We start from the raw sequence: 25,040 nt of genomic DNA, 5'->3' as shown, positions 1-25,040 counted from the left end.
ATGAGAGACACAACCTAGACTGAGCTTGCGGGGAATGAGAGACCCAACATAGCCTGAGCTTGTGGCGCACGAGAGACACAACCTAGACTGAGCTTGTGGCGCACGAGAGACACAACCTAGACTGAGCTTGTGGTGCACGAGACACAACCTAGACTGAGCTTGTGGGGCATGAGAGACACAACCTAGACTGAGGTTGTGGGGCATGAGAGACACAACCTAGACTGAGCTTGTGGGGCATGAGAGACACAACCTAGACTGAGGTTGTGGTGCACGAGAGACACAACCTAGACTGAGGTTGTGGTGCACGGGAGACACAACCTAGACTGAGCTTGTGGGGCATGAGAGAGACAACCTAGACTGAGCTTGTGGTGCTTGAGAGACACAACCTAGACTGAGCTTGTGGGGCATGAGAGAGACAACCTAGAGCTTGTGGGGCAAGAGAGACACAACCTAGACTGAGCTTGTGGGTCATGAGAGACCAACCTAGACTGAGCTTGTGGGGCATGAGAGACCAACCTAGACTGAGGTTGTGGTGCACGAGAGACACAACCTAGACTGAGGTTGTGGTGCACGGGAGACACAACCTAGACTGAGCTTGTGGGTCATGAGAGACCAACCTAGACTGAGCTTGTGGGGCATGAGAGACACAACCTAGACTGAGGTTGTGGTGCACGAGAGACACAACCTAGACTGAGGTTGTGGTGCACGGGAGACACAACCTAGACTGAGCTTGTGGTGCTTGAGAGACACAACCTAGACTGAGCTTGTGGGGCATGAGAGACACAACCTAGACTGAGGTTGTGGGGCATGAGAGACACAACCTAGACTGAGGTTGTGGGGCATGAGAGACACAACCTAGACTGAGCTTGTGGGGCATGAGAGACACAACCTAGACTGAGGTTGTGGGGCATGAGAGACACAACCTAGACTGAGGTTGTGGTGCACGGGAGACACAACCTAGACTGAGCTTGTGGTGCTTGAGAGACACAACCTAGACTGAGCTTGTGGGGCATGAGAGACACAACCTAGACTGAGCTTGTGGGGCATGAGAGACACAACCTAGACTGAGGTTGTGGGGCATGAGAGACACAACCTAGACTGAGCTTGTGGGGCATGAGAGACACAACCTAGACTGAGGTTGTGGTGCACGAGAGAGACAACCTAGACTGAGCTTGTGGGGCCTGAGAGACACAACCTAGACTGAGCTTGTGGGGCATGAGAGAGACAACCTAGAGCTTGTGGGGCACGAGAGATGCAACCTAGACTGAGGTTGTGGTGCACGAGAGACACAACCTAGACTGAGGTTGTGGTGCACGGGAGACACAACCTAGACTGAGCTTGTGGTGCTTGAGAGACACAACCTAGACTGAGCTTGTGGGGCATGAGAGACACAACCTAGACTGAGCTTGTGGGGCATGAGAGACACAACCTAGACTGAGGTTGTGGGGCATGAGAGACACAACCTAGACTGAGCTTGTGGGGCATGAGAGACACAACCTAGACTGAGGTTGTGGTGCACGAGAGACACAACCTAGACTGAGGTTGTGGTGCACGGGAGACACAACCTAGACTGAGCTTGTGGTGCTTGAGAGACACAACCTAGACTGAGCTTGTGGGGCATGAGAGAGACAACCTAGAGCTTGTGGGGCAAGAGAGACACAACCTAGACTGAGCTTGTGGGTCATGAGAGACCAACCTAGACTGAGCTTGTGGGGCATGAGAGACCAACCTAGACTGAGGTTGTGGTGCACGAGAGACACAACCTAGACTGAGGTTGTGGTGCACGGGAGACACAACCTAGACTGAGCTTGTGGGTCATGAGAGACCAACCTAGACTGAGCTTGTGGGGCATGAGAGACACAACCTAGACTGAGGTTGTGGTGCACGAGAGACACAACCTAGACTGAGGTTGTGGTGCACGGGAGACACAACCTAGACTGAGCTTGTGGTGCTTGAGAGACACAACCTAGACTGAGCTTGTGGGGCATGAGAGAGACAACCTAGAGCTTGTGGGGCAAGAGAGACACAACCTAGACTGAGCTTGTGGGTCATGAGAGACCAACCTAGACTGAGCTTGTGGGGCAAGAGAGACACAACCTAGACTGAGGTTGTGGTGCACGAGAGACACAACCTAGACTGAGCTTGTGGGTCATGAGAGACCAACCTAGACTGAGCTTGTGGGGCATGAGAGAGACAACCTAGAGCTTGTGGGGCATGAGAGACACAACCTAGACTGAGGTTGTGGTGCACGAGAGACACAACCTAGACTGAGCTTGTGGGTCATGAGAGACCAACCTAGACTGAGCCAGTGGTGCATGAGAGAGACAACCTAGACTGAGCTTGTGGTGCATGAGAGACAACCTAGACTGAGCTTGTGGGGCTGAGAGACAACCTAGACTGAGGTTGTGGTGCACGAGAGACACAACCTAGACTGAGCTTGTGGGGCCTGAGAGACACAACCTAGACTGAGCTTGTGGGGCCTGAGAGACACAACCTAGACTGAGGTTGTGGTGCACGAGAGACACAACCTAGACTGAGGTTGTGGTGCACGGGAGACACAACCTAGACTGAGCTTGTGGGTCATGAGAGACAACCTAGACTGAGCTTGTGGTGCACGAGAGAGACAACCTAGACTGAGCTTGTGGGGCCTGAGAGACACAACCTAGACTGAGCTTGTGGGTCATGAGAGACCAACCTAGACTGAGCTTGTGGGGCATGAGAGAGACAACCTAGAGCTTGTGGGGCACGAGAGATGCAACCTAGACTGAGGTTGTGGTGCACGGGAGACACAACCTAGACTGAGCTTGTGGTGCTTGAGAGACACAACCTAGACTGAGCTTGTGGGGCCTGAGAGACACAACCTAGACTGAGCTTGTGGGGCCTGAGAGACACAACCTAGACTGAGGTTGTGGTGCACGAGAGACACAACCTAGACTGAGCTTGTGGGGCCTGAGAGACACAACCTAGACTGAGGTTGTGGTGCACGAGAGAGACAACCTAGACTGAGCTTGTGGGGCCTGAGAGACACAACCTAGACTGAGCTTGTAGGTCATGAGAGACCAACCTAGACTGAGCTTGTGGGGCATGAGAGAGACAACCTAGAGCTTGTGGGGCACGAGAGATGCAACCTAGACTGAGGTTGTGGTGCACGGGAGACACAACCTAGACTGAGCTTGTGGTGCTTGAGAGACACAACCTAGACTGAGCTTGTGGGGCCTGAGAGACACAACCTAGACTGAGGTTGTGGTGCTTGAGAGACACAACCTAGACTGAGCTTGTGGGGCCTGAGAGACACAACCTAGACTGAGCTTGTGGGTCATGAGAGACCAACCTAGACTGAGCTTGTGGGGCATGAGAGAGACAACCTAGAGCTTGTGGGGCACGAGAGATGCAACCTAGACTGAGGTTGTGGTGCACGGGAGACACAACCTAGACTGAGCTTGTGGTGCTTGAGAGACACAACCTAGACTGAGCTTGTGGGGCCTGAGAGACACAACCTAGACTGAGGTTGTGGTGCTTGAGAGACACAACCTAGACTGAGCTTGTGGGGCCTGAGAGACACAACCTAGACTGAGCTTGTGGGTCATGAGAGACCAACCTAGACTGAGCTTGTGGGGCATGAGAGAGACAACCTAGAGCTTGTGGTGCATGAGAGACAACCTAGACTGAGCTTGTGGGGCTGAGAGACAACCTAGAATGAGCTTGTGGTGCTTGAGAGACACAACCTAGACTGAGCTTGTGGGGCCTGAGAGACACAACCTAGACTGAGCTTGTGGGGCCTGAGAGACACAACCTAGACTGAGCTTGTGGGGCCTGAGAGACACAACCTAGACTGAGGTTGTGGTGCACGAGAGACACAACCTAGACTGAGGTTGTGGTGCACAGGAGACACAACCTAGACTGAGCTTGTGGTGCTTGAGAGACACAACCTAGACTGAGCTTGTGGGGCCTGAGAGACACAACCTAGACTGAGGTTGTGGTGCACGAGAGAGACAACCTAGACTGAGCTTGTGGGGCCTGAGAGACACAACCTAGACTGAGCTTGTGGGTCATGAGAGACCAACCTAGACTGAGCTTGTGGGGCATGAGAGAGACAACCTAGAGCTTGTGGGGCACGAGAGATGCAACCTAGACTGAGGTTGTGGTGCACGGGAGACACAACCTAGACTGAGCTTGTGGTGCTTGAGAGACACAACCTAGACTGAGCTTGTGGGGCCTGAGAGACACAACCTAGACTGAGGTTGTGGTGCTTGAGAGACACAACCTAGACTGAGCTTGTGGGGCCTGAGAGACACAACCTAGACTGAGCTTGTGGGTCATGAGAGACCAACCTAGACTGAGCTTGTGGGGCATGAGAGAGACAACCTAGAGCTTGTGTGCATGAGAGACACAACCTAGACTGAGCTTGTGGGTCATGAGAGACCAACCTAGACTGAGCTTGTGGGTCATGAGAGACAACCTAGACTGAGCTTGTGGTGCATGAGAGACACAAACTAGAATGAGCTTGTGGTGCATGAGAGACAACCTAGACTGAGCTTGTGGGGCTGAGAGACAACCTAGACTGAGGTTGTGGGGCACGAGAGACAACCTTGACTGAGGTTGTGGTGCACGAGAGACACAACCTAGACTGGGCTTGCGGGGAATGGGAGACACAACCTAAACTGAGCTTGTGGGAACGAGACACGCAACCTAGAATGAGCTTGTGGTGCACAAGAGACACAACCTAGACTGAGCTTGTGGTGCATGAGAGACGCAACCTAGAATGAGCTTGTGGGGCAAGAGAGACACAACCTAGACTGAGCTTGTGGTGCATGAGAGACGCAACCTAGAATGAGCTTTTAGGGCATGAGACACACAACCTAGACTGAGCTTGTGGGGCATGAGAGACACAACCTAGACTGAGGTTGTGGTGCACGAGAGACACAACCTAGACTGAGGTTGTGGTGCACGGGAGACACAACCTAGACTGGGCTTGAGGGGCATAAGAGACACAACCTAGACTGAGCTTGTGGGGCATGAGAGAGACAACCTAGAGCTTGTGGGGCATGAGAGACACAACCTAGACTGAGCTTGTGGGTCATGAGAGACCAACCTAGACTGAGCCAGTGGTGCATGAGAGAGACAACCTAGACTGAGCTTGTGGGGCATGAGAGACACAACCTAGACTGAGGTTGTGGTGCACGAGAGACACAACCTAGACTGAGCTTGTGGGGCATGAGAGACACAACCTAGACTGAGCTTATGGGGCATGAGAGACACAACCTAGACTGAGGTTGTGGTGCACGAGAGACACAACCTAGACTGAGGTTGTGGTGCACGGGAGACACAACCTAGACTGAGCTTGTGGGTCATGAGAGACCACCCTAAACTGAGCTTGTGGGAACGAGACACGCAACCTAGAATGAGCTTGTGGTGCACAAGAGACACAACCTAGACTGAGCTTGTGGTGCATGAGAGACGCAACCTAGAATGAGCTTGCAGGGCATGAGACACACAACCTAGACTGAGCTTGTGGGGCATGAGAGACACAACCTAGACTGAGGTTGTGGTGCACGAGAGACACAACCTAGACTGAGGTTGTGGTGCACGGGAGACACAACCTAGACTGGGCTTGAGGGGCATAAGAGACACAACCTAGACTGAGCTTGTGGGGCATGAGAGACACAACCTAGACTGAGCTTGTGGGGCATGAGAGACACAACCTAGACTGAGGTTGTGGTGCACGAGAGACACAACCTAGACTGAGCTTGTGGGGCATGAGAGACACAACCTAGACTGAGCTTATGGGGCATGAGAGACACAACCTAGACTGAGCTTGTGGGTCATGAGGGACCAACCTAGACTGAGCCAGTGGTGCATGAGAGAGACAACCTAGACTGAGATTGTGGTGCATGAGAGATGCAACCTAGATGAGCTTTGGGGCATGAGAGACAACCTAGACTGAACTTGTGGTGCACGAGAGACACAACCTTGACTGAGGTTGTGGTGCACGAGAGACACAACCTAGACTGGGCGTGTGGGGAATGGGAGACACAACCTAAACTGAGCTTGTCTGCACGAGACACACAACCTAGACTGAGCTTGTGATGCACAAGAGACACAACCTAGACTGAGCTTGTGGGTAATGGGAGACACAACCTAAACTGAGCTTGTAGGAATGAGAGACGCAACCTAGAATGAGCTTGTGGTGCATGAGAGACGCAACCTAGACTGAGCCTGGGGTGCACGAGAGACACAACTTAGACTGAGCTTGCAGGGCATGAGACACACAACCTAGATTGCGCTTGTGGGGCATGAGAGACACAACCTAGACTGAGCTTGCAGGGCATGAGACACACAACCTAGATTGAGCTTGCAGGGCATGAGACACACAACCTAGACTGAGCTTGTGGGGCATGAGAGACAAACCTAGACTGAGCTTGTGGTGCATGAGAGACACAACCTAGACTGAGTTTGTGGTGCAAGAGAGACACAACCTAGACTGACCTTGTGTGCACGGGAGACGCAACCTAGAATGAGCTTGTGGGGCATGAGAGACACAACCTAGACTTAGCTTGTGGGGCACGAGAGACAACCTAGATTGAGCGTGTGGGTCATGAGAGACAGCCTAGACTGAGTGTGTAGTGTATGAGAGTCACAACCCAGACCGAGCTTGTGGTGCACGAGAGACTGTTGAGAAAGCTGAAGCAGAGGAATACAGATTCAGAGCAGGTTGACAGTACTGGACTAGTGTGCATAGAGAGGGAGGTGCAAGAACGTGGACATATCTAAAAACATTACAGAAGACCACCAAAATGTGAACATATCGGTTCAGCTGGTACTTCAGCCAAGAAGCCCCAGTAATTCAAGAGCGATGCCACATCCAATGTAGTCCTCTATTCTTTAAGCCGATCATCTCACAGAGACATAGCACACAGTAGTCTTGGTTCTTGAAATAGGATGTTCACTAACACATATTTGCAGACCAGCAGCTAATGCAGCAGTATTGGATCTAGCAACTGGATGATTGATGGAGTCCATACCCTGGTGACAGTCATCTCCCAGTCATGATAGTTTGTGAAGACCTGCAAGTGGGGTTTAGACTGGAATATCGAGTAGGCAATATTGAGTAAAGAGATACTATTCTTAACTCCACATTTACGTACCTTGAAGAAAAATATACCATCATGGGACATATTTGTAGAGTTAGGTATAGAAAATCCAGACATACTTAATTTCGGTCCTCAGTATTTTGGCTACGATATTAAGGTATTACAATTCATTCTCTGATGTGCCTTTTTTACCAGTCATAACACATACCTCAACTTATTATAAAGAGACATACAGACTGATACAAAAGTCCAGATCAGGGGGCTCAGCCCAATTTACATACATCCTAATACCCTTGATTCAATCAATCAGGATTTATGTAGCGCTGCTAATCACTCGATAGGGTATCAAGGCGCTTCGCTTATTCAAACAGCCAGGTCACAGTGGTGCGTGGGGAGGCTATTCCTGGTCTTTGCTGCGATGTAGGAGTAGGAGCGTCCTCCACCTTCTGCTTCGGTGAATGTTGGCTGTGTGGGCAAGTGATAGTCAATTGAAGCGTAATCTTGTAGACAGTTGGTGTAAGTGGAGGAGGTGGTTTATATAGGCAGGCCCTTGGTTGTGTAGAGCTTTGTGTGTGTGGGTCAGCAGCTTGAATTGGCATCTCTTCAGTACTGAGAGCCAGTGCAGTTGCCTGAGGTACGATGTGAAGTGGATTTGGCGGGGAGGTCAAGGAATAGTCTGGCTGCGGCGTTCTGTATGGTTTGAAGTCTATGTAGGAGGTGTGCGGTAATTCATACGTGAAGGGCGATGCCATAAACCAGTCGTTTGATGATGAGGGCCTGTGTCACAGTGCGTCTCGAGTGGAGGGGTAGCTATTTGAAAATTCTCTGTAGCATGCGCAGCGTGAGAAAGCAGGCGGAGCAAACAGCGTTAATCTGTGATTTCATAGTTAGCTAGTTATGATGATTCAGAGGTTTGTGACGTGGACGGCAGGGGTAGGTGGGAGCCCCTGGTCTGGGGTCCACCAGAAGTCATTCAAAGGGTTGATGTTGTTGCTGAAAATCAGTACTTCAGACTTGTTGACGTTTAGCTTCAGGCACTTGTTCTTCATCCAGTCGGCGACACTGGTGATGCATCTGTGGCAGTTGGTCCTGGTGTTGGTAGAGTCATCGGTGAGGGAGAGGATGAGTTGGGTGTCATCTGCGTAGGATATTATGTTGAGACTGTGCTCTGATGAGGTTAACCAGTGGGGAAAGGTAGGTGTTGAAGAGAATAGGGCTGAGGGAGGAAATGAAATTAAACCAATTTGTATAAAGCGTGTAGTTACCTGAGCGTATCCCAGCGCTGTCGGCAGAACCAATTTAAAGCTGAAGCGGGATCATTTTGGGAAGAAAGTTTTAAGGAACTTACGGAAGGCCATATGATTGGGTTCCTTTTGTGACTGCAGTGGAAGTGAATTCCACAGCTTAGCGGCATTGTAAGAGAAAAGTCAGCTGCCGCTTCTAGCCCTCTTAATTCTGGGGACATAGGCCAGATGAAGGTCATTTGAGCAAAGAGCCCTATTAGCTAGGTAGGGCTGGACCAAGGATGAAATAATAGCAGGTCCTTTCCCTCCTACCAGCCTGTGAGTAATACACAAGGCTTTGAAATGGACTCTTTCCAAGACTGGAAGCCATTGGAGAGCCTTTAAGGCTGGCCTTGCTGATTGGCAGCTCCGAATTCCCATTAGAATCCTAGCAGCACAGTTCCGCACGGTTTGAAGTTTGGCCAGCACTAAGTGGGCACACCAAAGTACAAGGCATTTCCATAGTCCAAGTGAGATAAAATAAGCGATTGGACTGCAAGTTTTCTAACCTGAGGTGGTAACAAAGGAAGCACTTTGCACAACATTCTTAGAATGCCAAAGCAAGAGGAAACAACCCTTCTGGCTTGAGTTTTAAAACAGAGCTCGATATCAAGCCAATTTAAGATGGGAATGTTTCATCCATCTCATCACCTCTTCGAGGCATGGGCCAAGGCAGGTAGTTGCTTTATCGGTGTGGTTTAAAGCGACGACCAATTGTGGGTCGTCGGCATAGGCGACGATTTGCACCCCAAAAGGAAGAACAATGTCAGGAAGAGGAGCCATGTAAATATTAAAAAAAGTGGGGCTCAAGGACGACCCCTGAGGAACCCCACAATGGAGAGGCCGTGGAGTTGAGATGGCCTCACCCTCAGCTACTTGAAAATATCTGTCTTCCAGGAAAGATCGCAGCCAATCAAGGGCAACTCCAGTTATACCCAAGTTCTGAAGTTGTTGGACTAGGATACGGTGATTAACCGCATCAAAGGCTGTGCTAAGATCTAAAAGTGGAGAAGTGTGGCTCACTGGTTAGAGCAGGCAGACCCTGAAGCAGAGGTCAGACCCAGGACCAGGGTTCAATTCCCTACGCGGCAGGGTCTTGAGCTCAAATGTCCATGGACTCGATAATTCTCGCTTCGGTGCCTGACCTAATCATGGGTTCACACTCTGCAACTCTGGGCATTAAGCTTGCTTAATCTCCACAACGGCCCCCCGCGGCGGGAGGCCTGGCTTTCACCTTGGGGATGCCCTGTAGGGGCTATCTCACAGGGAAAAGCCAGGACGGGTTCCCAAGGCAAGCGCAGAGATACCCCTTCGGGGGTCGATTCAGGCGCTATACAAGAAACATAATAATAATAATAATAATAAAAGAAGCACGGCCAGAGAACCTGCATCAAGGATCCTTCTGGAATCCTCGACGACTGCTAATAATGCAGTTTGGGATGCGTGTAGAAGGTTCTCCTCTTTAAGGTATCTGGAGAGCACCAGATTGACTTGCTTTTCTGCTATTTTACTCACCCCAGGAAGGAGCGAGATAGGTCGGTAGTTACCGAGGCAGTCAGGATCTAAGATGGGTTTTTTCAGCAGGGCTTTTTCCAAAGCTTTTTTTCCATAAGGGAGGGACCACCCCGGAAGAAAGTGACGCGTTGATCATTTCCATTATAGTGGGGCCTACTGAAGTAACTGCAGATTTCAAGACATTAAGGGGGGCAGGGTCTCTGGGTGATCCACTCTTGACAAGTGCAAAAATGATTTGGAAGGCTTCTGTGTCCAGTGGAGGGAACACTTCTAGAGGGTGTTCTCTACTCCGCACATTGGTTTCCTCGAAGGGAAGGGTAGCCAGAGAGTTGGGGAACAAGCAGCAAATAGTTAAAATGTTATTGTGGAAATAATCCGCAAGTTCATTACATCGGTAATCTGTAGCTTCATGGGTGTCCAGGGGGGTGGATGCATTCAGGAGTTTTTTTTACAATGAGAAAGGTCTCCTGAGGGAATTGACTGCGGCGGTGATTTTTTCACTAAAATAAAGAGCTTGAGCCTTTTTGATTTCACTTTTATAAGTTCTGATAATATCCCTGAATTGCTTTTTCTTAAGGAGGTAGACATCTTTCCTCCATATTCTCTCAGGCCTCTTGCACAGTTGCTTAAACTCACGAAGATTAGGCATGTACCAGGCTGCTCTATTGGGCCCCATATTTATCTGGAAACTCTTCTTGGGAAGAACCTGGTCTAATGTCCCTTCGATCCAGTTATTAAAATGGTCATTAGCTAAAACCGGATCAGTATTAGTGGAGGGTTTGGTAATTTCCAAGGCGGAAGTTCATTTTTCAAGACTAAGTTTAGGCCAGTTATTGTTGGTTGAACAGTAGAGTAGCCAACATAGGGGACCAGTGTAGGGAAATCAAATGATGGTCTGACGAGGGAAAGGGAATAGGGTCCAAACAGAGTAGCCCTTGTAAATTGGAGAAAAGTGGATCGAGAAGATGACCTTTTATATGTGTAGCTTGTGGCACCTTCTGAATGAGTTGAAGGGGAACACCTCAGACGATATCTTTGGGTTTGGAGGTGAAAGGTGGTAGGCAGACTGTGTCGTTCCGGTGAGGAAGGAGGTGATCCATCTGAGTGCATTCCCTTGGATGCCAATGTGGTGGAGTTTTTCGACCAGTGTATGGTGGGATACGGTGCTGAAGGCTGTCGAGAGGTCAAGGAGGATCAAAGCCGCTGTTTCTCTTTGATCTGAGGGTTCGGATGTCTTCAGTGGCTGAGATCAGGGCGGACTCAGTGCTGTGATTGCTGTGGAAACCAGACTGGGAAGCTTTGAGTAGCTGATTCTGCTCCAAGTGTTTTGTGAGTTGTCTGTTGATGGTCTTTCCCAGAATCTTGGCGAGCGAGGAGATTGGCCGGTAGTTTTTGAGTTAGCTGGGGCCAATGGAGGGTTTGTTAAGCAGTGGTCTTACTTCGTCATGCTTCCAGAGTTAAGTAGTGATCTGACTTCAGTGTGCTTCTAGGTATCGTGAAATGTTGCCATGGTGACTGAGGTGTTGAGCAGGGTGGTGAGTTCTTGACCAATCCTGTGGCTTCCAGGTTGAAACTCTGGTGCGGGCGTGAGCTTGTGGGAGCTCCAGAGCTGATGGATTTCATGATGGAGGTAGTGTGCTGGGTGGAGAGCTGAATCCAGGCGGTTAGTCCGCGGATCGTGTTGGTTGCGTATCGGATGAGGAAGTCCATGAGTGTGGATTGGGGTTTGAGGTTTCTGTGTATCCTTGCGATCTTGTTATGGAAGACGTTGTCAAAGTTGTCGCAGAACTCTTGTGAGGGGTGATGTTGTTTTCGCTGGCAACAGGGTTGGAGAACTTTTTAACAATGTTGAACAGTTCTTTGCTGATGTTGGTGCTGGATTCAATGCGTGCGACTTGGGCTCTCTTCTACATTGCCATCAGCAGGCGGTGGTAGTGGTTAAGGGAGGTCTTGAAGGCTGTCCTTGCTGCTTCTCAAAGTTGTCATCTTCCTGGGTGTACCAGCTGGCCTTTTTCGGAGGACCTTCTGTTTTTGTTGCTCTTGATGGGGCGATGCAGTAGGTGCAGTTGGTTATCTAGGTGTTGAAGTTCTTTTTCCCCTGGTCCAGGTTGGTGGAGGAGGCTGGGTTGGGGGGTTTGAGGGCATTCATCCAGCAGATCTCTGAAATTTTGCTCCACCTACAGTGGGGGGTGCTGCCATTTTGGGGGTAGCGGTGTGGTGGATGGAGATACTGAAGTGGATGATGGAGTTGTCAGTCCATGTTAGTTCTGTGACATGGCTGTACTTGACGGGGTTGCTGGAGGTGAAGATGGGGTCCAGCCTGTGTCCTGCGTTATGCGGGGGGTCGCGGGCGATTTGGATCAGTCTGAGGCTGTTCATACTGTCGATGAGGTGGGTGGTGTTGATGTTGGGGTCGTCGAGGAGGAAGTTGAGGTTCCGAGAAAGATGTAGTCCTTGGAGTGATTTTATATCCGTCAGAAATTGCTGTGGCCGTGTCAGGGGCAGGTTTAAGCCAGGGGTTGGTGAGGAAGACGATATCGGGTGTGAGGGTGACATTGAGGACCCATAGCTTGGTGGAATGCTTGCTTACAGAGCAGGTGTTGACGAGTTAGCAGTGGAGTTGGTAGGTCGTTTCTGGTGTGGCGAGAGGTCGGCCTGCAGCTCTGTGGCATGATGGTGGGTGTACTGGTACAGGAGCTGCAGCTGCAGCAGGAAAACGGTCCTACCGTGGAGTGTGGTGCAGGTTGGCAGCCGTGTTCACTGGGACATCCGGTGTTCAGGGAGTGGAGGACAGTGACATCATGTCTGCAAGGGGAGGGGTGCTGGGAGTCAGGGGGTCCTGGCGCAGCGCGCAGTCCAGGCGCAGATGGGCTAATCTTTGGCGCGCCCGCTGTGTGCTGGGCTGCGGCCTCCAATAAGTAGCTCCTAGGAGGAGGGAGGGGCGCTGGGTGGCAGTGGGCGGGGCTTGGCAGGAGGTGGCAAATCGGTAGAGGTGAAGAGATCGGGAGAGTAGTGGAAGTAAAGTCACAAAGACTAACATAAAACTCCCAAAGAAAGAGGCAAACAGGAGAAAACAAGCGGCAGGAAAGTCACAAGGCAATCAGAAAACAAAAGGCTAACAGAAAAGGGGTGAAAGAAAGGCAAATAGGAGAAAAAAACAGGAGAAATGTCACAAGGCTAACAGAAAAGGAGTCAAAGAAATGCAAACAGGAGAAAACGAGGGGGAGGAACGTCATAAGGCTAGCAGCAAGCGAGGGCAAATGAATGAAGCAGGGGCAGCGCTAGCAGCACGAGGGAGAGCTGGGGTCTGGTTCAGGAGGGAAACTTCAAACTTTGGGGTAAATAATAAATACATTACTTCAGCTTTTTCCAAAACCTCCCTCCTTCCTGTTTCCAAATGTTGCCTTTTACAGATTTATTATTCCTCTTCCATCCCATGACATCAGTCTGCACACAATTCAATAGCGGTGCTTTCTTTCAGACCCTTTAGGTAAGCAGTGTGTTGGGGCTCTACAGGGGGGTAGGAAGGAAACACTTAGGAAATAAAGAAATATCTGCTCATCTCCAATATGCTTCTCATCTCACTCACCGTCACAAAGTCCAACTTCTTCTGAGATGCAGTGGGGATCTCAAATGACTTCCATCGGAGCTGAAATAGAGGCAGAAGAAAGCGGTGAGTTGAAGACTTGCATCCAAGCACTACAGTGCCTAGCCAAGGACACCCAGAGGTGTGGGCACCCCGCCAGAGCTCCACCCCTAGACCAAAGAGAATGTGACTTCAGAGATGTTTGTTGATGCCTGGTATGATGGAGCACACAGGAGGCCATACCACTGTGGTCCCCCAGTTTGCAGGGTTGCCTGCTCACCATTTAGCCTCTGACTGCTGCACTCAGACCTTAAAGAGGCAGGATTCCCTCTCCAATCATAAACACCAGACATTCATTGTTTATTCATACAAAGGTATTATTTATATAGTGCTTTTACCACAATGTATCCATAGGGCCAGTTTTGTAATATCTATGCTCTTTAACCCACTGAACACTGCTGGATCAGCCATGCAAGGTTTCCGTACTGGGGCCTATCACGTGACAGAGAGGAAACAGGAAGTACTCCTTCCTAGATGAGGGCAGGGCATGCTACCTAGGTCAATGAACAGAATATAAAAACAAGCATTTGCAATGCAATCAGTCTCGCCTTTGGGACCTTATATGTATTTATCTATGCAGCACATTAGCCTGGGTGCTGAAACATTTACTGGTCTTTAACATGGAGGGAAAGTAAGCATCAAACTGCGTGACACGCCAGGTATGGGAACACACGGAGAGAAAGAAATATTGCCTTTCAGCGGGAAATGGTATATTCCAAAGCTCTGTTTTTAATATAAAATCAGGGCCTTCAGTGGTCATATCATTGAAAATACAAGATTTGAAAAAAATATTATTGTCTACGGGTGCTTGTGGAAGACAACTTCTATGGACTGGAATCTAGAGAATGCTAAAGTGATTCTGGTATTTTACGGACCTCTGCTGGTCGTTTAGTTTTTTATCAAGAAAGTTAAATAGAGGCAGTTGCCAGAAACAAAAAGAAAGTCTCTCAGCGGAAAGCAATTCTGGTATTTTACTGACCTCTGCTGGTCGTTTTCTATCAAGACAGTTAAACAGAGGCAGTTGAAGATAATAAAAAGTCCCTAAGCGGAAGCACAAAAGTCCTAGGGCTGACTTCCAGAGTCCACAAAGTACATACACTTGTAAGTATATAATAAGTATATACTAAAGTATATACAAGAGGTCTCGAATGCTCGACTAAATGATGTCATGGTTCTCTTTTTAGATGACGTTTGCACCCTAGTCTTCTCAAAGCACTAATTCTCTTTGTAGTTCGGAAGAACCAGGAAATGTTACATGTATTTAAAACCTGATGGCTTAACTTGTAAAAGGTAGCTTAGTGTGTTAAGGTCTCACTGCTGCAATGGAGTGTGACCAGGAGGATGCGATTATTAATCACGGTAGGTCAGACTCAGTTTACTATTCTTCTGAGATCAGCAACTACCATTGATAATAACAGTCCTACAAAATAGAATTGTAAACATGTGGAAAGTAGAGCTACATAAATAAACCACACATCACATTCACAGGCTCAGTATTTAACAGGAAGGCTTGAATTAGGGGATGGTTTTATCATTAACCCCTTCACTGCTGGCCCGTTTCCGCCCCTGTGCGGTAAACAAATGAACAGGGGCGGGCCATGACGAACCCCAGCCGTCATCAGCACACGAGCACCGTAGTGCATGACGGCTGGGGTTCGTCATCAGCATGCAAGGGGTTAAGTGATGCTTCTGTGAAAGTTTGAATATTTATGTTCTGCTGAGAGCAACGTCTTACATGATTTACATGCCAGGGAGGCTGGACTGCGTCGTCCTCCCTGCCCGGACAACTCTTCTACCTCCTCTTGCTTGCCTCTTTCACCATGAAGCAAAATACAAAACTGCATAAAATATCATTAATAAACTGAAAAATGATCTCTAAAACATGTAAAAGATGTTAAAGTTGGATTAAACCATTCTACCTAAACATGCAATTAAAAAAAAGGAAAGATTAACATAAAAATGATCAAGAAAAAAATACAAGAATACAAGAATACAGAATGAACACATTATCTATTAATAGAACACAAACCATCAAAAAAAGATAAACATATGCTGTAGTGTGCAAGTAAAAACAATGCCACGTTTATGTCCCAAATTTTCAAACATAATCCTCCTAATAAGCGGGCGGTCTCTTTTATCTCCTTGCACGATTCTCTCCTCTCTCTCCACCTTCTTCGCCTCCATTCCTTACACCACCTCTACAATCTCCTCCTCCTGAAACAAAAGTCCTATTCCGATCAAAACAGGTAATGTGCCTGGAACTCACATTCACCATCTCCCATTAACATAAAACCATTAGACCTCCCACGTCTGTCTGTGTCAGCTGTTTCACACTCTCCTCCTTTCTGGTACAAGGCCACTGTGCACTTGTTCCATTTATCTCTACTCTCCAGGACCATGGAGCAGTCATGTACTTGCTTAACTTTAAAGGGACCTCTAAACTTCAACAGGCCCTTTCTTATGAGTCCATCTTTCACCTTCACCCAAACACCTGCATGAATGTTTAATGATTTAGCACATGAAGATTAATAAGTTATGTACATTACTATCCTTCAACCAACTTGGTATTAACTTGATTTTGGATTTACAACCTCTCAGAATCTCAAAAGGTGATCGTTACGTTACGTTACGTTAAAAGTATTTATACAGCGCACGTTCACCAACGGTTTCATGGCGCTCTTGACGTAACGGCAGCTGGGGTGGAGGAGTTACTCGGGGATTGACTGGAAGAGAAAGGTCTTCAGGAGTTTTCGGAAGTGATCGTAAGTGGGACAGAGGCGGAGTGTATTGGGGAAAGAATTCCAGGTGGTGGGTGCCATGGCTGAGAAGCTGAGGCCTCCGTGCTTTTTCCGCCTGGTTTTAGGGATAACCAGGAGGTTGTGAGTAGCAGAGCGGAGGTCTCTATGAAGGACGTACCGTGTCAGGCAGGACGAGATGAATACTGGGGCTGAGTCTGAAAGGGCTTTGAAAATGACAAAGCCAAGTTTAAAGATGCAGCGTTTAGTGATGGGGAGCCAATGGAGACTACGCAGAAGAGGAGTGACATGCTGGTATTTCGGCTGGCGAAAAATCAGGCGGGCTGCCTGATTTTGAACAAGTTGTAGCCGGTGGAGATGGATAGATGGTATTCCGACATACAATGTGTTAGCATAGTCGAGCCTGGAAGTGATCAATGCTAGGATGACCAGGATCAGAGCATCTCGAGTGAGGAACCTACTGATCTTACGGATCCGCCTAAGGTGGAAAAAGCAGGATGAGGTAACTGCATTAATTTGAGGCCTCATGGAAAGGTCCTCAGAAATGATCACCCCCAGACTCTTCACCGTGCTGACTGAGTTAGGTGGAGTCCCCAGAGAGGAGGGCCAAAAGGTGGAATTCCACAGGTTAGTGGAGCCTCCAACTAGTACCAGCTCAGTTTTTGTAGGGTTCAGTTTTAGCTGACAGTGGAGCATCCACTCAGCAATGTTAAGCATAGTGGATTGAAAGTTGGAACGGGAGGAAGGACGGGGGTCAATGGGAAAAATTAACTGAAGATCATCTGCGTAGTTAAAAATAGTGACCGGAGTGTTACGGAGGGAAACAAGAAGGGGCTGAAGGTACAAATTAAACAATAAAGGTGAGAGCGCGGAGCCCTGGGGGACCCCGCAAGTGAGAATTGAGTAGTGTGCAGAAAAAGTAGATAGGTGGACAGCTTGAGTACGATGGCTCAGAAAGGATCTGAGCCACTCGAGGGCCACCCCCTGGATGCCGGCATTGTGGACACGGTCGATCAGAATGGTATGTTTGACCGTGTCGAATGCAGCCGACAGGTCCAAGAGGACAAGGGCCTGGGAGATGTTGTTGTCGGCGCCTTTCCTCAAGGCATCCATGACGGCTACTATGACCGCCTCGGTGGAGTGGAGGGGTCGGAAGCCAGCTTGTTGGTTATCCAGGAAGGAGGAATTCTCTATAAAGGTACTCAGGCAGCGAGTGACATAGGTCTCAAGGATTTTGCCCAAATAGGGAAGGAGGGAAATAGGGCGATAATTACTTAAAACTGTGGGGTCAGCATTGGTTTTCTTTAGAATAGGAAGAACAGCTGCCTGTTTGAAGGAACGGGGGACCTCCCCAGTAGCGAGCGAGTTGTTGAGCAAGGCTAATGGGGGGCCAGGGCATGACAGAAAGGCTTCTCTGAGGATCTGAGGGGGGCAGCAGTCATTAGGAGAGCCTGAGCTGACTTTGCGGAGAAGAACGAAGAATTCATCTTGAGAGATTGGTGGGAGCTGAGTCAGGCGGCTGGAATTCATAGGGGGGAGAGGTAAAGGAAGGGGTGATGAAGGGGGGGGAATGTTATCCTTGATGGCAGAAATTTTGTCTATAAAATAGGAGTTCAACGAATCGCATAAGCTTTGGGTAGGTTGAGGTTGGGGGGTAATCCTATCCGGCAGGGAAAGCTCATTAACAATAGAAAAGATGTCTTTGGAAGGAAACACTGTATTTTCAGTAGTGTAATGTGCCCATACCAATCCATTGAACCACGTACATTAGACCCTCTCTGAACTGCCAACTGAATAGCACACTCGGGGGCGTGGCTAGCAGCCGATGGAGACGGTCGCAGCCTAGTGAGGCTCCCGACCCTCAGCCCGTGATCCGCAGTTAATCCTGTCTCAGACCCGGGATCCCCGTGGAAATCGGGTCGATCCCGGAGCCAACCCTCAGGTCTGTTCCGGTTGGGGAAGCGCGCCGCAGAACCAAGCACAAAGGGCGCTGAGGGGCGCGGAGTGCCTGAGACGGCCATGAGCAAGATGGCGGCATCCCTCCAAGCGGCCACCGAGGAATAGTGACGTGTCTGCCCCTGCGGTCCTGCAGACACGGAGAGGGGAGCCGCGAAGCACTAGACTGCCGGAGAGCGGTTGCGACCACCCGAGCACCGGCGTACCCTGAGGTCAGTGCGGGGTCCGCTTGGGAGCGGAGCTCTGGCGGGGCTCCACCCACCACCGCAAGGGGCTTACTCTGGGCCCTGGCTTTGAGGCCTGCGATCCCTGTGGGTGCTGCCGAGTCCTGCAACGGCACAGTACGCCCGTGACCGGCCGAGGCACGGCCGGCCTTGATTTGGGTGGGCCCTACGAAGATACCAGGGGTGGATATTGCCCTGGGGACATCCAGCCTCGCCCGGCGGAGATACTTTGCGGCCCGTCAACGGGACCTGCGATTTGATTGGGCGGCGGCCTGACCCGGGCCTAACAAGAACGGTGACGCTGTCCCTGCGAGGGGCCTGGTGGAGCACTGAATCGGACCGTAGCACCATCGCCCTGGTCCCGTGGGTCGTGGAAGCGGAGTGCCGAGACCGGGGGGAAGAGGACACCCGCTGTGGAATTGCACATCCTACACTTTCCACCCCGACTCTGGCCCCAGGTTATACTTCCTTCGTGGGGGGTGGCATCAGATCGCCAGCACCGCTGTAACGCGAGGGGAGCTTAAAAGAGTGCGGACCAGGAGACGGGGCCGGCTGGTGGACCTCGGTGCGGACCCCTGACGCCCGATTACCGGGGAAGCTGAGGAGCTCTAACGGGCCGCTGGCGCCATTTTGAACCTCCGCAACGCGACCCCCAAAGATCCGGCTCACCTACTGACGTCGGTTAGCAGGGAGACCACCTTGGAGTTGGCGGCGGACTATTGCGAGAGACGTCGTTGCCACCGGTTCGCCCTTGAGAGACCGGAATTGCGAGGAGGTGCAAGATGGGAAAGCCTAGAGGGCCCAAGGGGGACGGGAGCCCAACCACGGAAGCGCCAGAAGACTCCTCGCAACCCCCCACGGAGCTCCAGCTGATGCAGGACCGAATACTGGACGCCATTGCTGCCACGAAGGAGGCCCTACAACACGATATTGGTCAAGTAGCGACGGGGCTGGGGCACTTACGCGCAGATCATGCGAAGCTGCAGGACAGGGTCAAGGCCACGGAAGTCGCCCTACAAGATGTCGTACCGGCCCATAAATCAATGGAGGGACGACTCACAGAAGCAATGGAGCGGATACAGGCCCTAGAGAAGAGAGCGGAGGACGCCGAAAACCGCAGTCGGCGGAACAACGTACGTCTGGTGGGCCTGCCGGAAAAAAAAGAAGGTACGGACATGGTGGGCTACCTGACCGACTGGTTAAAAACTGTGGTTGCCCCGGAGGGCCTATCTCCCTTCTTCACGCTGGAGCGGGCACACCGCGTGCCTTCTCGACCCCCGCGCCAGGGTCTCCCGCCGCGCCCGGTAGTCATCAAATTACTCCACTATAGGGACAGAGACTGGCTCCTTCAGCGGGCCAGGGATGCGGGCCCATTCCAGGTGGACAATAGTAAAGTCACATTATTCCCGGACTATACATTTGAAACCCAAAAACAGCGAGCCTCCTTCCTCTCCATCAAAAAGGAGCTACGCACCGAGGGACTGCAATACTCCCTGCTGTTCCCAGCCAAACTATGAGTGATAGTGGATGACAAGGCGCTGTTCTTTGAAACTCCGGCGGATGCCTGGGCCTGGTGGGACACCTACAAGGCGGGCACAGATGGGGCTCGTTTTGGAGCCGAGGAGGAGCGCCAGAACCATGCGATCAGGCGATCGAGAAGGCTCCGAGGGCGCAACCGGGGATCCAAGAAGCCGTCAACATCACAAACTGAAGTGGAACGGAAAGCAGCGTTGCAGGCGGTTAAGGAGGTGTCGGGATCGGCGCCGGACCAATCGGCAAGAGAATCAGCCTCGGAGGCACTGGCCACGGGATCGGACACTGACTTCTCGGGGCTGGAGGGTGCTAGGGGCCCGAAGGTCAACCCCCAGACTTCGGGGGAAATCGTTGCGCCCTAACAGCTGTCCGCGGTTTCTGAGAAGAAGAAAACGTGAGGGCGGCGCCCCCCATGAACATTGGAACGGACTAATGTGAGACTTTTCTTTTATGAGTCGCATTGAGTATTGTGGGGCGGAGGGACATGGGAACGAGACTTGAAGGGTTCAGTAGCCAGCTCACGCACCACAGGGCCCATAAGGCCTCCGTGGTGATTACTACGGACTACAAGTTTACGTGAGCACGTTTGCTTGCTAGTTTGGATGGGAGCCTCTACTTTGCAGCTGGGTCCTGTTCTGGGGGAGGGGGGACCTGGAGTAGTTGGGGTGACTCGAGGTACACTTGGGGATGGGAGGTTGGGAGGGGAGTTGGGGATGGGAGGTGGTGGGAAGGTGTCTGGTGTCCGGAAGCGTACGTTTATTGACTTGATTTGCACTGATTGGGGTGATGGCTAGTATGGGCTCATTGAAATGTGTGTCCTGGAATGTGCGGGGACTCAATTCCATGACAAAGAGGCATATGGTACACGCTTACCTGGTCCGCAGAGGGATTCACATTGCCTTTCTACAAGAGACCCATTTAACTAAAAAGGAGGGTACCACACTGCAGAGGAGATGGAGGGGTCAACTGTTCCACACCACGTACTCGGCATTTGCCAGGGGAACACTGCTTTGGATCCGGGCGGGGGTTCCCTTTCCGGTTACTAGGTACACAGAGGACCCAGAAGGGAGGTATGTGGCAGTCGAGGGTTTGCTTAGGGGTCGTCAGTTGACACTTTGCAGCGCCTATGCGCCTAACGTGGAGCAGGCATCATACTTCACTAGGCTGACCAAACAGTTGGCCTCTTATTTAACGGGATCAGTGCTGCTGGGGGGGATTTCAACTCAGTGGAAGACGTCAATCTCGATAGGTCGCACCCACCTCTACACGCATCCCCAGTTCACAGACTAGCAAAACACAGATCAAACTGGCAGGGGATGTGGGACCTGACGGGTGCATGGCGCACCCAACACCCAACTGACAGGGATTATTCCTTCTACTCGGGTATGCACGACCTCCACGTTCGCATAGACGCTTTCCTATGCTCCCAGTCGGTGTTGCCCATGGTTGCCCGAACCGAATACCTAGCACGCACGATCTCGGACCACAACCCCCTACTCCTCACATTTGCCTGGATGAATGAAGTTTCGCCAATCCCAACATGGCGGCTCCATCCGGACACATTGGACGATCCGCAGTTCAGCAGAGCGTTAGAAGGTAGAATATCCCAATACTTTGCCGAGAATGAGGGAACTGCCTCTTCCAGAGCAGTGGAATGGGACGCGCTCAAGGTAATAGTACGGGGGCACTGTATAGGGAAGTTCGCGGGCATACGGCGAACACTAGTGGAAGACGTGGACAAGGCCGAGCAAGCCCTGAGGGAGGTGGAGATACAACGGCCCAACCACCCCGACATGCAGAATAGGGTATGCTCAGCGCGGGAAGCAGTGGCGGTGGAGGTGGAGCGCCTTCGCTGTTTTGATCATAAGACATACTTAACCAAGGCACTCGCTGAGGGAGATAAGACGGGGACGCTCCTAGCCTGGTTGGCAAATCCCAGCAGGGGTGCTACCCCAATACTATCCCTGACCGATACGGACGGCACCACGTATAATACCCAGCCAGACATATTACGATGCTTTAAAGCATATTACGAGCGACTGTATAGGGGAAGCCCGGTAGACCAAACCGAGATGTTGGAGACCTTGTTGTCTGAGATACAATTACCATGCCTAGAGCCGGACCAAGCAGAAGCCCTCGGAGGCCCGATTGACCTAGCGGAAATTAGGGGGGGCCATAAAAAGAATGGCACACAGGAAAACACCGGGAGTGGACGGTCTGCCCGTCGAGTTCTACGGTAAATACATTGATATCTTAGCCCCACGGCTCCAAATAATATACAATGAAGCAAAAGAGAAGGGGGCACTACCCAGTTCGATGCGCGAGGCGCTCATGATCCCCTTACTAAAGCCGCGTAGGGCCAGCTCTGACCCGGCATCGTACAGGCCACTGTCGATGCTAACGACGGATTATAAAATCTTGAGCACTATTCTGGCCACTAGGCTGATGGTCCATATGCAAGACTTGATCCACAAGGATCAATCAGGCTTTATACCCACTAGAAATACATCTCATAACATTCGCAGGTTGCTGAGGCTGGTGGCGGACCCTCCACCGACCGCCAGAGCCCCCATGGTGATGGCGATTGACATAGAGAAAGCCTTTGACAGCCTGGAATGGAGCTACCTATACAGGGTGCTGCGGGGTTTTGGCATCGGGGAGGACTATGTGCGGTGGACGGAAGTGCTATATGCATCGGCGGGCGCTAGGGTACGAGTGGGAGCGTTGATATCAGATAGGTACGCAGTGCATAGGGGAACTAGACAAGGGTGTGCACTCTCCCCCTTGCTGTTTGCCCTTGCGATAGAACCACTGGCGGCACTGGCTAGGAAAGGCGACTCCTACCAAGGACTGGAGGTAGACGGGGTCTGTCACCACATATCGTTGTATGCGGACGACCTCCTACTGTTCCTGGAGAATGCCGAAGAGGCAGTGGACGGGGCGGAAGACCTACTAGCACGTTTCGGGGATGTGTCGGGACTGAAGGTGAATTGGGCGAAGACTTGCCTCTTTCCTCTCCGGAGGGCGGAGAGGTGCCCCCTGACCCATCCCGAGCTCCGCTGGGAGCCGTCCTGTCTGCCCTACCTCGGGGTGTATATTTACCACGAACCCGCAGATCTGCTGGAAGGTAATATAAACCGTTGCATCCGAACGCTGCAGGGTAACATGCTTTTCTGGGCCACCCTCCCTTTGTCTATGACAGGCCGAGTATCGCTGCTCAAAATGATCGCCCTGCCGCGATTATTGTACTTCTTCCGAACCCTGCCTGTGTGGATACCGAGTACCGTCTTTCGACGACTAAAGTCCCAAGTGGTGTCTTTTCTGTGGGGAACTGGCAGGCGGAGGATAGCCTTGGCAACCCTGACCCGCCCGAAGAACGAGGGCGGACTCGCGGTCCCTGATTTCGAGTTTTATTATTTAGCCGCCCAGCTGCAATTCCTCACACAGGAGGTGGCAAGAGTATACCGGGGCCCGGAGCGGGAAAGAGACACTGGCACCCCCCGCCATGTGCTGGCATACATCACCCTGCAACAGAGGCTGGCGCTCAGGGACTTGTCTCAAGAGGAACGGACACTGAGGCTATGCTGGAACCGCGTGCAAAAGCGTGCTGATCCCGGACACCCGTACGCACCCGAAATCCCGCTGGGTATGCTCACTGCGCTGCCGCACGGCGGCGACTGGTCGAACCTCCAAAGCTGGGAGGAGGCTGGTCTGCAGATGGTGGGAGACCTCTACACTGACGGGGTGCTCACGCCGTACCAGTCCTTACAGGAACAATACGACCTTCCGAGAGGGGACTACCTCCTACACGCAGCTGTGGTGCGAGGGATCCAAGCGCACTGGGGTGAGGGACTATGTGAGCCCGCGACATCACCACCGTGTCAATATGTGATGATGGCCGCAGGAACAGTCAAGGCAGTCACGTGCCTGCACTCCAGAATACTAGCGAGCACCTTGTTGCCCCTTACGCGCCTAAAGACCCACTGGGAGACTGATCTGCAGAGAGAGATCCCGGATACGACGTGGGCCCAGTTGGTTCAGAGGCCCAGGAAGTGCACGAGAAACGCCCGGTTTCAATTAATACAGCTCTATATCCTTCATAGAGCTTACCTTACCCCGGACAAAATAGCACAGTACTTTGGAGCAGCGGACGCAGCGTGTCCTCGATGCGCGCTGCTGGAAGCGGACTTGCTACACATGCTGAGGGACTGCCCGCACTTGCAGGACTTCTGGAGGGAAGTGGGCGACACCATGAACGCGGTCACGGACAGGGAACTACACTACGATGGCGCAACTACACTCCTACACTGGTTTCCACACACACGTAAGAATAAACTGACAAGCAAATTTATAGACATGGGCCTACTCCTAGCGAAGAGGGAGCTTACTAGGGGTTGGAAATCGAAGGTAGCGCCGACACATGAAATGGATAACTGAGTTCCAGAAATGGACAGCAGCAGAGAGCACGATCAGGTATCAACTGGCTCGACGGGGGCCAGACGAGAAAGCTCAGGAAGCGGCACTAGCGTGGGAAACTCTAGTCCAGGCACTTAGAGATAGTGCAGTGGAGAGTGAAGAAGAGGAGGAAGCAGAGGACTCGAGGGTTTCCGGGGTGGCGATACCAATCCCAGCACCCACCATGGACACACACACTCAGTAACTATCTCCAAACTCCGCAGGTTACCGACACAACCCAGAATACGGCAAACCGGACACGGGACACCATAGAACACCGGGGGGTGGGGGGGTGCATGGAGGAGGGGGGGGGGGAGCAGCATCCCATGGACACCGGTCTCACAGCTAACACAGACCAGATGCTAGCAGGGGGGGAGTTGGGGGGGGGGGGGAAAGTTAAAAGCAAACAGCAGTTGATCGCTAGATACGCCACCGAGTAGTGGCGGAGACAAGGCACTGGGTGAGACAAATATCACCCAACCCCAGGAATGCGGACAATGAGACTATGTAAATTTTTGTGGGGGGCCATATGAGAAATTGTGATCCCGCATATACACAACTGCAAATTACCTGTAATGCTT

The 25,040-nt window shown here is 51.4% G+C and overlaps 1 protein-coding gene across 1 annotated transcript in view; it reads right to left on the bottom strand.

Annotated features, from left to right (window-relative positions):
- HGD (homogentisate 1,2-dioxygenase) overlaps nt 1-25,040 on the bottom strand; it is a 247,906-nt gene that overhangs the window by 84,251 nt on the left and 138,615 nt on the right. Inside the window, exon 5 of the mRNA XM_086935628.1 lies at nt 13,479-13,538. Coding sequence (XP_086791754.1) covers nt 13,479-13,538 — 60 coding nt within the window. The remainder of the gene's footprint in view (nt 1-13,478; nt 13,539-25,040) is intronic.

Source organism: Lissotriton vulgaris, chromosome 8, assembly GCF_964263255.1.
Source record: "Lissotriton vulgaris chromosome 8, aLisVul1.2, whole genome shotgun sequence".
In the NCBI taxonomy this organism is placed as follows: Eukaryota; Metazoa; Chordata; class Amphibia; order Caudata; family Salamandridae; genus Lissotriton; species Lissotriton vulgaris.
The sequence above is the reverse complement of the archived record's forward strand: the minus strand, read 5'-3'. Positions and strand labels throughout refer to the sequence as shown.